Below are 13,677 nucleotides of genomic sequence, written 5' to 3'. Positions count from 1 at the left end.
ATGCCACTGTGGGTGGAAATGTGGCATGAAGAAGGGGACATGGGTACAGCAGGGTAATGACAACCGAGCTTGAACAGTTAGGGCCTTTTAGGCACCAAAATTTGTCATCCTTGGGGGTTGGGGAAGGGAAGGGTTTGGCTTGGTTTGGGCTGAGTTTTAACTTTAAATAGCCGTCCATATCTTTAATTTTTCAGAAGAGATTCAGAAACACTGGGCTTTGTTTCGCTGCCATGGAGCCATTAAAGAATGCTATTTCTGAAGGCTTGAACTTTTTGCCTTTCCACAACTTGACTCTGTTCCTTTGTCTGGAAAATGGGTGAGGTGCCTATTAAGGTCCCCTTTGACTTTAATATGCTATGATGACATGATTACAGTGAAACATCAATTGACCTCTGAGTGAATCAGTTGCTCTGTTTAATTGGATTTTCTTGTTAACTGCAAATGTAGAAGAAAATGTTGAAGGTCACACATGTATGCTTATTATTAAAAATAAAAGTTGTGTATCAAACTACTTCTTCCACAGTACTGAGGTACTAACTCTGTCAGATTTCACTACTGAGAACTGAAACCGTGTGCAGCAGTAATCAGCACGCTCTCCCTCACTATACTCTTTCTGTGTGCACAACACTGCAGGCAGGGCAGGTATAAATGTCCACGTTTTACAAATGAGCCCCACACTTCAGCAAGGTGAAGTGGCCTGCTGAAGACCACACAGCTAGCAAGCAGCAGATTGGAGCCAGGGGCCCCACCCATGGATCCTGGTCATGTCAGGAGCCAAACAAACAGTTACGCTTCCTTCCAGGCCTCTCTTCTGGCCCATCTCTTCACCACAGCTAGGAGTTCTGTGTCCTGGCCTGAGTGCCTGCTGACCCTCAGGTCCCCTGGTGGCTATTTCCCACCCACGAGCTCTAGCGCTGGGTGCCAGCCAGCTTTCCCAGGGGAAGCAATGTTGGTCTCTGTATTAGTTTCCTGTTGCTGCTGTAACAAATTACCACAAATTTAGTGGCTTAAAACAACATGAGTTTATCTAATAGTCCTGCAAGTCAGGAAATGGATGTCCAAGTGCTGGCTCTTTCTTAGGGCTCTGAGAGAATCCGTTTTTTGCCTCTTTTAGCTTCTAGAGGTTGCCCACGTGCTTTAGCTTGTGGCTCCTTTCATCTTCAAGGCCAGCAAGGGCCATTCTCACATTGCATCGCTCAGACTCCCTCTTCCACGTTAAAAAAAACACTCTCCTGGCCCTGGCTGGTGTGACTAGTGGATTAGGCGGCAGCCTGCCAACCACAGGGTCGCTGGTTCAATTCCCAGTCAGGGCGCATGCCTAGGTTCCGGCCCAGGTCCCCAGTAGGGGGCAGGTAAGAGGCAACCACACATCGATGTTTCTCTCCCTCCCTTCCCCTCTGTCTAAAAATAAATAAATAAAATCTTTTTAAAAAGTGCCACACTCCGAACCTTATGGTTAGTTGGTTAGCAACCTAATTCTATTTAAAAATTAATTCTCCCCTGCCAGGTGACATATTGAGTGGTTCCAGGGTTAGGACACAGGCATGGAGAGAAAGTGATTATTCTCTTACTGCAGCACCGTACTGCCTGGTGCAGATCTGGGAAGGGGCGTGAGAGAGGCATTTGCTTATGAGCCTCCCTTTCCCAGAAATCAATACATTAGTGGGTATCCTAATCTTTCCCCTTCTACATCTCATTATCTCTGCCCAGTGCAGGGAGCATTTAGACTTTTGAGACAGATACCTGTGGGTATGAAGGGATGCCTCTGGGAGAAAATCACAGGCCTCCATAGTTCTGAGAACATTTGTAAATTTGTGCACTAACAAGGATCCTGTTGACCAGGAAGGCCAGGTGGTGATGTCTGAGGAGATGATCAAGCTTTTGGAGTTAGATGTGGATTAAAATACAAGCTTTTAACTACACATGTGAAGTGTCACCTTGGCATTCACTTTAAGCTCTCTGAAATCCAGTATCCTCCTTAGTAAAATGAGGACAATAAATACTTAAAGGGTTCTTATGAGGATTAAGCAAAATATGATGCAGGCAAATTCTGACATATCATTTAAACTCAGTAACTATGACTTCTAGTTATCTACATGGTTAGATATGTGGTCCTGTCCAAAATATCCCTGGAGACACAGGCTCCATGCCCAAACATCCTTGAGGTTTGGTCCTGTCAAAAATGTCCATGAGCATATTTGGTCCACGCCAAATGGTCCTTGTTTTGGTCCTGTCAAAAACATTCATGTTTAGCAAACATTCTTAGGTTCAAATATCCCATAATGTTTATTTATACATTTGATTTACAGGATTATTATGTAAAAAATACTTTCATGTTTTATTGGCCCAATAACTCTGCAGTGGCTGTATTGCCAATAACCCCTCTTGTGTTGGTAGCCTCGCTGGCCACACATGATAGTAGATGAGTCAGTGTGAATTAAATGTCTCCATGGATGTTCTGGTACCAGATCAAATAAGTATCAAGAACATTTTGGTAGGGACGAAATGTGACCATGGACATTTTGGACAGAACCAAGTGTCCTGCAAGGATCTAAACGGGAGCTCAAAACCAATCCAAAGAACCCCAGAGACTACAGGTTCCCTGGGATGGTTCCTGAGAGCAGATGTGCACAAGTCACGAAGGTCTGCCAGGCCATTTCCTTTCATGGTAGAATCATTTTTCTATCAAAACATAACTTCAAACCTGATTAGATTAAGTCTAATCAGGCCAATCAGCTAATCTTGTCAAAAACACAACATGACTTTAGACTACAAAGTACTCTGACTGATCTTACAATAACTGTATTAAAAAATACCCATCTAAGTACCTTCCCTTCGAAGTAGTCACCTTGGAAGATGGAGTGACTCCAAAAATACTCCATGCTTAAATGCTCTGGAACTCCTCTTTCAGAGTAGTTCTCACAGTTGCTGGCATGCTCTTTAAAAAACATCCTTAAGTTGGCAAATATCATCTTTCCAGGAAAAATGTGATTTTTTTAAAAGACCTGACAGTTATTCAGAGCCCAGTCTGGTGAATGCAGTAGATGATTAACCAAATTAACTTTTCTGGATAATAAATACAGTGTGATTATCATAAATCAATGATAACGATTTTTGAGTGGCTCGTAAATTGGCCTTCATAGTGTTGTATATTAAGGTTAAGGTAGCATGGTCATAGAGATTAAAGCCCATTTTAGTGGGTTTATGATGTGAATGAATTCAGAGAGCACTGGGAGTCATTACATATTTAAATAGCATTGAATGTTTCTTTTTATGAAAATCTTAATTATGACATTCTCTGAGATCTGATTTCATAATACTAAAATGAAAGCTTTAAGGAAAAGCATTAAATGCTAATGAAAGCTTTATTATTTCAGTATATATTCTCCTGGGCCTTTGGTCAAGATAAGTAATGATCAGATGAATGAGCTGGCAACCTTCCTGGCCTCTGAAGTCTGCTTGTAATTGGAAGCTAAGTAACACACTGTCGTGCGTAAAAATACATTTAATAATATTCCACCAACTTGTCCCTGTCTTTTGCTTTTGGGGCAATGAAATACCATGGCATTTCTACAGAGATGAAAAAAGCTGCTTTTGGCTGGAGAATTTCTGGAAAGTCATTCTTGCTCAGCAGGCAGAAGACATTGTTTGCCTTCATTCAAATCAACTTCCCCAAGTGTTTCTGTTCTTCATTCTCTACCAAGTTTTTGCTTTACATGTTCTCCATCAACTCCAATTCCAGTGACCTGATTCATGTTGCATTTTTTTCATACTTCAATGATCTATTTTTTAGACTTAGAACCACAAAACCCAAAATGTCTGAGCACGCAGAGTGACCATCATTCTCAGGTAATGAAAAGAAATATGTAATAAAATGAGGGGCTGCAGCATCAGTAAGGCTGTCCACACACCCAAATCCCTCAAAAGCCTGACTAACATTTTTTTGAAGGCAGAGTTTATAAGATTACCCTAAAAAGGTCTGGTTTGAAGAGAGATCTGAAAACATTAAACAACAACAACAAACCAAACTGCCCCTTCCCTCTCGACCCTAAGAACTTCTGGTTTATGAAAAAACTTTTAAATGAACAAAAACTATTTTGGATTAATACTCTTTTGGGAACTATCAAGGCCTTCACTGACTGCTTGACCTTTCCATTCTACCAAATAGTATCTAAGAAATAAATGTAAGCTCCAAGAATGCAAGGAGTCTTACCCAGTTTGCTTACTTGCTGTATCCCAGGTGCCTAGAATGGTGCCTGGCCCGTATTCAGCACCTCATGGATGTCTGCTGAATGAATGCATGCTGTCAAAATACCTTCATATAAGAGTGTCTGAAATCTAGTTGTTCTTGCAGTTCTCCCTGCACCTCCTTGCTCCCACAGGGTACTGAGAGCCAGGGGGAGCCTGCTAGATCTCCCTGCTGGGCCTCCAGGTAGCTCCTTTTCCAGTCATGTAGAATCCACCCCTCCTTTGAGGATTATAAGGGTCATCTACAATAGTGTCTACCCTTTCTCACTGTTTTTCTCATTATCATTCTCCTGCTCATTCTCCAATATTCATGAAGAAATCCAGCTCCTGCTCAGTGCTCTTGTCCACTCCTTTCTTCTATCATCACCTTGAGGAATGGCCCAACCACTTACCTCAGCCTCCCTGGCTTCGATAATCACTTTCTCCAGTCCTGGATTCTACTACAACTGTTCCCTTGATAACGGCAGCATGGCATAATACTTATAATTGCTAATATTTGAGGGCTTTTATTATGTGGGGGACACTGCTCAGTGCCATATAGGCCTTATTATCTCATTTAAACTTTCCAACAGTCCATGAAGACTTTAAGGTGCAGTTTTAAATAATTGTTAAACATCACTTGGCTCAGGAGTGGTAGGTCTGTAATGTGAACCCTGGGCAGTCAGACTGTTTAACCTGTGCTCTTAACCAATGGGGTGAAAATAATCAAGACTTAAAACACTAGCTCTGCCACTCCGACACACGAGCTTTTTGACCTTGAGCAAAATTAAAACCTTCCTCAGCCTCAGTTTTCTAATTTATAAAATACTGTCCAAAATAAAGAAGATGATATATGTTCAGTGCCTAGCACAGTGACATACCACAAATGTGTGTTCCATCCATCCCACCAGCAAGCACTAATTGGGCACCTCCTAAGCATCCACCTGTGGGAGGTACTGAAGACACAGCAGTGGACAAGACACTCCAGGCCCCTGCCTTCATGGGTCTGCGCCGCATCTGGCAGGTGCTCTGTAAACATTCGATAGATGAAACGAGCCTTCAAGGAGGTCTGCCAGCCTCCACTCTACCTCTCATCAATCAGCCAGTTTTCTGCTGTAAAGCAGTCTAATGAGGGCCTTTCCCTGCTTAAAATCCTTCATCAAAAAAGACAAAAATCCACATTTCTTAATATAATATGCTAGAATGGCTGTAGGTCCCAGTTCCTCTCCCCACCCCACACCACTCCACCCTCTTTTTCTTTTAGCAGTGAAAACCTTTCTTCCTACGTAATCTATTTGGAAGCCTGAACTGAAAACCAGACCAATACAGACCTACTCTGGCACAAGCATGAGAACTGGAGTCACCAGTTTGGCATCCTCACTCCTTTCCACCTCCATCAGGTGTGTGCGTGCGCACACACAGCTGCAGTTATGTAAGGAATTGACATCGGTTCTGTCAAACAGATTGAAAACCAAGCTTCCGATCAATGTTCTTCTAACTGCAGGACGCAATCTGTTAGAGGATTATGAAATTAATTTAGTGGCTGGAATCAGTGATTTGGAAAACAAAAATAAGAGTGCATTACATAAACTAATGGCTAAGTACTGGTATACAAAACCTGTTATATACGTAGACATTCAGGTACTAACTTGTGATATAAACTGTATCTCTTAGTGTGGATCATGGTCAAAATGATTTGAGAGTCACTGCATTACATTCTCTGTGTAGCCTCATCTCCTTCCACATTTCAAGTCACATAAAACTCCATCTATATCAAGCCATTTGCAGTCCCCCAAACCCATCTTGCTCTTTCACTTCTATGCCTGTGAGTGTACACGCCAGGCCTCATGATAGGCACTTACGAGAAAAACCAAGGTCTTGCCCACATGGCATTTAAGAATCTAGACAGATAAATATACTAGTCACCCTGATTAATATATAACTGTGAACCAAAATAAGCAGTCTAAGTGAAACAGATATGGATATTTATCTAAGGCAGTTAGTCTAGGGGGACAAAGGAGGTATCCCTGAAAGAGTCAATCAGCAGAATCTAAAGAGTATTGCAGAGCTGACTAGGTAAAAGGGTGGAGAAAGAACATTCCAGACATGACAGAATATAAGCAACCCTGGGATGAGAGAGGACATGGCATATTTGAGAAACTGAAAACGAGCCAGCATGACGGAGACCACAGAACAAATGGGAGAGAGATCCAAGATAACTGGCAAACTTCGCAGTGGCTAGACCAGGTAGGGTCTTGTGGGATAGGATTTTATTTTCTGTCCTCAGAGTAAGGAGAAACCATTGAGTTAAACAGGAGATGATGAAAGAGGAGTTGTGAAAACAGTGTCTGCAGTGTGGATGAGCTGGAGGGAGGAAGGAGTGGCTACCTGGAGACCAGTTAGGAGGCTGCTGAAATAGTCCAGGTGAGTGGTGACAGTGAACTAATTTAATATACTGTAAATCAGGGGGAAGGGGAGAGAGGGTGGTGGTACTGAATAGAGGCCGCCTCCTAGGTTCTGCCTTGTACAACTGGCTACATGGTGCTGCCCACAAAGTAAGCTGGAAAGACCAGGTTTGGAGAAGACTATGGATTCGATCTTGGATAAGTTGCATTTACAGTGACTTTAAGTTAGGTGTGTATCTTATCTAAAAGAACCTGGGAGTCCTGTGTATAAATGGTAAATAAAACTGAGCAGGAGAATGAGGAAAATGCCCAGGGTTGAGCCCCAAAGGCCCATTTCCTGGTGTTGTATTCCTACCTGCTATAAATACAATTTATACCCGGCTAACTATACAATTATACCTACTTTAAAGTTCAAATATAGAAATTAAAAACAAGTAGAAGTCTGTTCACTCTTTGGGTTAATTAATATTAACAGCTCAATATATGCCCATTATTTTTTTAAAAATGGGATTATGTTTTGCACACTTTCCTTAATGTTTCTTTTTTAAATAAAAGCAATGTAGTGAAAATATCCTTTTATATCAGCGTATATATAGTTCTAACCTGAAGGGTGACACAGTATTGTTAGGACTGTATCATAATTTAACGAACCCCCTTGCTGAGTTACTTGCTCATTCTACTGTCCCCCTTCTGCTTTGCTCACTGAACCCTGATTCTGTTCTTACAGCAACATGGTCCTCAGGTGATGGTTCGTGATTGGCTTAAGTCAATTAAGACCATCTTGTTGCCTACCTTTTCTTTCTTATTTTTCTTAGGTTTTAACATACTTTAAAAAAAAAAACTGTATTGATTTTAGAAAGAGATGGAGAAATACGGATTTGTTGTTCCACTTATTTATGCATTTATTAGTTGATTCTTGTATGTACCCTGACTAGGGATCAAACCCACAACCTTTGTGTACTGGGATGATGCTCTAACTAACTGAGCTACCCCGCCCTGGCCTATTGCCCACCTTTCCAACTTCCCTTGCAGCTTTGGGTAGTCATATCATCAGGTGCTGGCTAATGAACTTAGGGGAAGTCTGCTACAACAGCTTCTGAGTAAGCTTTTGCTTTCCTAATAAAAGAGAACTAATACGAGTACTACTCTCTCTATCCTTTCTTCCTATTTTGGACATAAATGTGATGACTGGAGTTCCATAAGTCACTTTGCAACTACAAAGCCATAAGTCAACACTAAGAATAGTGAAGCAGAAAGGCAGAGTGGAAGCCTGGGCTGATAAAAATACACACACACACACACACAAATACTGACTCATTTTAAAGAACCCAAATGTATTTCCGACTTTCAAGTCTAAAAAAGTAAAAAAAAACTTTTTGAATCGGAGATTCAAAGACGTAAGTGATGCCCTATAAAAATAAGAAGCACATTTAGAACAAGATGTTAGAGAAAATACTTCCAACTGTTCCTGAGAATGTCTTTACGTCTTGGGTCCAGAAATGCCTTTCTGGCTCCCTGTCCAGCACATGCCTGTGTCCTGCAACTTGACAGGTTGGCCTTTGTGCTAAATCTCTGCTACCCCTTGCTTTACTTTGTCTGAGATTTCTATCTTCTCTTGCCCTCAATTTGAAAATGTACCAAATTAAGAAATAATCTTTTACATGAACAGTTGAAAGGTTTTCGATCTGGGTGCATCATTACTTCTTAAGTGTATAACTAGAAAAAAAATGAAACATCAGAAGTGAAAACTGTTTAAAAGCAGAAGAAAAAAATTCCTCTCTTCTTGAGCTTCCTAGCTATTTAATTCTAGAAAATATTCTGTTATTTTACTCTAATGTTGATGGCTTCTTCTGTTCTCAATTTTACCAGCTTCTCACGTTTTGGCAAAAATATAAGATGTTAGATTTCTCAGATTCCACAACTTGTAGCTCCACTTAAACACTTAAAGGCTATTAAATTAATAAATTTATATTATGTGAATAAACTGTAGTTTAAAATATTAGACACAAAATGATTTTATGCGTAATCCAAATTATACACAATTCACATCTATGCTTCTAAACAGACAGAAGCTCACATTTGTACTACTTTTACAGTTTACAAAGTGCTTTTATATACATTTTCTCATTTTCTATTCAAGACAGACATGTGAGATAAATATTATTTCACAGTTGGAAATAGACCCAGACATTACGAGTGCTTTAACCACTATACAGTGTAGCCCTGAGACTTTGATCTGCAAAGGGTTTTAATAATGCAAATATCACATATATTTCAATTTTTATCATCATTTTCAAGTTTCCATTTTCTTAACAAAAGAAAACAATGAAAAATGTTTTCTGTAATCCAATAATAAAAATGGGAAATATGCACACAATATATTAACACAATGAGTAGGATCTACCAGAAGAAAAGCCTTCTTTGGTAGTTCTATATTGTTACCTATATACAGGGCACCAGTACCAAAACCACATTTAAGTGAGTAAATTTTTTTCTATTTTAGAGAAAATAATGCAGGCAACTCCTGTTGCCTCCAAGTCTAATGTACATATACATATGTATTAGGGCATGTAGGTGGCCAGGAAAGATACAGAAAATTACCTTATCCAGATCTGGAGTTCTAGGGCCTCTGATTATCCCAGCTTAGGCATAAAGGAATTAGACAATTTAGTAACATGTCTCATCTTTAGTAATATATTTCTTTTTCTTTCCCCACTCCCTTTTCTTTCTAAGCACCCTATACCATTTATACTAGAAATCCCAACCCTACTGTACTTTTTTTCCTCAGAACTTCCCCTTCCTATTCCAAATCTTGAAAACATTTCTTCACAGTAGATGAGGGAGCCATAGCTTATGTTGCCAGGAAACAGTCAGTCCCAGCATTCGTTTCCCAGCAAGGAGCTGAGAGAAACTCTGAACAGAACGAAGAGTGGTAACTGGCAGAGCAGAGACACCTGCTCTGAGAACCTGCACTCAGAAAGCTGCACTGCGGTTCTCCGAAATTTGAAGATACTCTTTTGTTGCTGCTCTGACAATTTAAGAAGGAAAATTTTGGCTGGTAGTAAGTTTAAATTGTTGGTTCAATGAATCGCTCTTTTAGATGTTATAATGTTTTTATTGCATTTGAGAACATTTTCAATAAACACTTGAGTTTGAGGCTTTGGCTAGGTAATCTGTTTGTAGTTTAGAAATCAGATTTCTGTGGCAAAATTCTTATCGCCAGCAATGGGATTTATCAAAACTACAAATGCCAGCACACTGAATATTTCAATACTGTACTCAATTGTTCTTATCTAAATATTTCAGCTATGAAACAAACCCATGTAAATGCTTACTATATAGTACAAATCAACAGATTCTTCACAGAAGAAAACATGAAAGACTAATTTCCTATGTGTCACCTGTTCATTAGTTCTTCAGTAACATTACTTACGTTATTTCAAGGATAATAAAATGTATGCACCACTGCTCATGTTTTCTTAACATTTTTTATCTAAGTTCTAAAGGGCATAAACAAGAATGTATATAATCAGAATTGTTTTTATAAACTTTTGATTTTTTGTTGCACATCTTACAATAATGAACATATGGAGACAAGGACAAAAATACATTTAAATCATTAGAGGGTACATGAATTTTGCCTATATGGCTAGTTACTTATATATGTCTTATAAATGACCGGATAAAAATAACAAAGTTTGATAAGCTTATCCATGCCCTGTGAACTTTAATCCACTCATCAAATAACTTGATTAAGTGATTATTTGTTTTGTTTTTTTTTTGAAAACTACAAACCACACTTTATTATACATTTCTGAATCATGAGGGGGTAAGCTGTGATACAGTACCCTCATGCCACCGGTTCTTTTGGAGGGAAAAGTTCTGCAATGAAATAAGAGTTTCCAGACTCTTTGTTAAAAAAACCTTGAACTGTGTTCTATGACTGACCTTCACTCTACAGTCCCTTTGACCCAAGGCACTGTCCCTGGTGCATCTTGTTGAGGTTTAGTTTCTGGGAAGTTTTCGGCAAACCTCTCTCGTGCTTTCTCCCAGTTCTTTTTGCTCTTGTTTTGGAGAAGGTGAACATCTTCAATTGAGGATGGTTTGCCTGTCCCCAAGCCTGCATGTGTCCGCCGAAGCTGAAGCTGGATCTGTTAGCAAAAGTTGAGTAGAGGACTTATTTATTGTACAAATCAAAGAACACTGAAATCTGCTGTGTCCAACTTAGCATTTTAACTACAATTGTTTGATTTAGAAAATACCAATGCAAAAGAAAAACCTGTCAAATTCATCAGATACAGACAGGAATACCTATGATTAGACATGGAACTTAAACTCATTTTTCTGTATTGTTTTACCTGTCAATAAGACAGTAACTCTGCTCCTACAACAGCACTGAATTTCACTGAAATGCTGCAGAATCTGTCATCCCACTCTGAACAACAGTAAAGGCAATAGATGTATTTAAACGTACTGTCCTAGCCTCACGTATGTAAGTGAACAGTTAGGTTAAACATTGAATCATAAAAAGAACATGACTGCTTATTTTCATAAGAAGGGAATACTTCTCATTATTTTGAGAAGCATTAAAAGCTACCAGTTACTGAGTGTCTAGTGTATGTCAGGCGTCATGCTGAGGTCTGTATCTTCATGATATCACTGAAAAAGTGTTTATCATCCCCATTTTTACTTATGAAAACTGAAGTTCAAACTTGCCCTAAGTCCCATCGATAGCAAGTGAGAGCACATATTCTAACCTAGGTCTGAAAATAAAACCCAAGTTCTTCCCATTGTATCTCAATGAAATAAGAAAGCTTACATTAAACTCACAGTGATCCATTCATTATTTCTTTAGGTACCAAGTAATTATTAAGGAAGTTCTTTAGTCATGTTATTTTGTAAGGTTTTTGTGAAAGATAATCTGAACTTTGATGAACCTTGGGCCTACAGAATTAAATCACTGTACTATTTTTCAAACATTATTCTCTCTATTACTTGTTGTTACATTCTCTGATTCCTGAACCCAAAACCTGCTAATACAGCTAATGTATTCCCCATGTAATGGTTCTCCAGCTAATACAGAACCTGCCTATTTGTAAAACAACACTGTAACTGCTCCTGCAATGTTTAGTACCAGAAATCATTAAAATCACCTAAAAGACACAGAAAAACCTTTGGCTCAGGAAATAGCATTTACTATCCTAGCGCCACTGAAGAAAACCTCAATTCTAAGAGGCTCCCTAAAAACATTAAAAACAAAACAATGTACATAATATATACTTGGTAATCATGAATACCACAAAGGCAGTGATCACATCTGTTTTTGTTTGCTACCACACCAGTGGCTCTTAAGACAATGCCTGGCACATATTAGGTACACAGTAAATATATCTACTGTAAAAGTAAAGAGTGAAAGAAAACGCAAGTCTTACCGGAGTTTTCATTCCTCCACCGTCCTTCCCTAGGCCCTCTCCTTTTTTCCAACCCATCTTCTCCAACATCTTCCGACCCTTGTTGCTATCAGTAATTTCACTTTTTAAAAAATTAAAAAAAAATTAAGATGATAGTTGATCTCTAAAAGACTATTTAGGTCACATTTATAATAAATGAATAAGTTAAAAATAATTGGTAAAACTACTCTAGAAAACCACTTTGGAAAAGTTAATACTTACGAATGAACAGATGCAGGAGCATCATCCCTTTGGAAAGTTCCTTCACTTCCAATCTGCTTCCTACGCTTTCCTGCTCTATCTTTATATTTTGGATTCTTCAATGCCTTTTCATCTTCATAGTCTGTATTCTTTATAAACACAAAATAATCATTGAAAAAAACAAAGCTGATAAATAAAAATGTCATTGTCTGTATAATTTGCCTTACTTTGCAAATATGATTCAATGTGGTCTCTATTAAATGATGAATTAAAACAAGCCATGATATAAATAAAGACAATTGTGTCATTGAATACACTATTTTTAGCCTATCCCCTTTAAAATGTTTATATTATTTGAAATTGTCCTATAACACAAATTGTATACAGAATATAAACATGTAAATTATAATATGTAATCATAATAGTGAAATACATTTTATTTTGACTTAATGCTGTGTAGTCACATTCTCATATTAACTACCAGTATTCAAACAAATATGCAGAACCTCTGGAATTGGGGGAAAAATATCTATTTCTCCTTTTCTCTAAATACCTAAAATAGTTTAATTACTGCTCCTTAGAAAGACAAACATAGAAAGTTTTAAAAATGGATAAAAAGCAAACACTCTTTTACTCTAGTAATAATAGCATTTGGCTTCAATTCAGCTCCATTTATACAATTAATCAGTCACTCAACAAGTATTTACTGAAGAAAGAGTGTGTTAATTCCAGGTTAGGTGATGGAATGCAAAGAAATTTATAATCCTGTAAGACATATATAATCTTAAGCAAACTAGAGTATAATTGGTTCAACCAAAAAAAATACATATTATGCGGCAGTGACACAAAAGAGGACATAGTCCCTTCAGCTTGTGGCATCGGAGAAGACTTCTCTCCACCCTTCCTTATTACTTGTTGAACTTTATATAAAAAGTATGACATTCCCCTGACCAGGTGGCTCAGCTGGTTGGAGCATCGCCCCACATAGCAAGGGCCTAGGGGGAGATCAATTCCTGGTCAGGGCACATACGTAGGTTGCAGGTTCAATCCCCAGTTGCGGTCCAAATGGGAGGCAACAAATGAATGGTTCTCTCTCACATGTATGTTTCTGTCTCTCCTCGCCCCTACCTTGCTCTAAAATAAATTAACATATCTTTGGGTGAGGATTAAAAAAAAGAAAAAGTATGACATTCATCCACAGAGATGCTAGGGGCTACCAGAGTAAATTCAAGGAAATTACCATGTAAGTTTTTACTTAATTTGCTTTTAATCAGAGAAGAAAAACAGAACCACTGGTCATAATGGCCCCCCCGCCCCGCCACCAGAAGATGGTACAGAGACTGAGTTAAAATTTTTGAGAAAACATTTTATTCTCTCCTTATATATCTTCTATT

The 13,677-nt window shown here is 38.6% G+C and overlaps 1 protein-coding gene across 1 annotated transcript in view; it reads right to left on the bottom strand.

The window, feature by feature from the left end:
- Positions 1-8,545: 8,545 nt before the first annotated feature.
- Positions 8,546-13,677, bottom strand: part of AGGF1 (angiogenic factor with G-patch and FHA domains 1) — a 29,486-nt gene continuing 24,354 nt past the window's right edge. Inside the window, exons 12-14 of the mRNA XM_054578508.1 lie at positions 12,305-12,432; positions 12,065-12,164; positions 8,546-10,783 (exon numbers count right to left, since the gene is read on the bottom strand). Coding sequence (XP_054434483.1) covers positions 10,583-10,783; positions 12,065-12,164; positions 12,305-12,432 — 429 coding nt within the window. The 3' untranslated portion in view covers positions 8,546-10,582. The remainder of the gene's footprint in view (positions 10,784-12,064; positions 12,165-12,304; positions 12,433-13,677) is intronic.

The sequence above is a fragment of the Pteronotus mesoamericanus genome, unplaced genomic scaffold, assembly GCF_021234165.1.
Source record: "Pteronotus mesoamericanus isolate MK-2021 breed Mesoamerican mustached bat unplaced genomic scaffold, CSHL_Meso_final contig_50, whole genome shotgun sequence".
NCBI classification, from domain to species: domain Eukaryota; kingdom Metazoa; phylum Chordata; class Mammalia; order Chiroptera; family Mormoopidae; genus Pteronotus; species Pteronotus mesoamericanus.
Note: the sequence above shows the minus strand (reverse complement) of the source record. Positions and strands in the feature narration are given on the sequence as shown.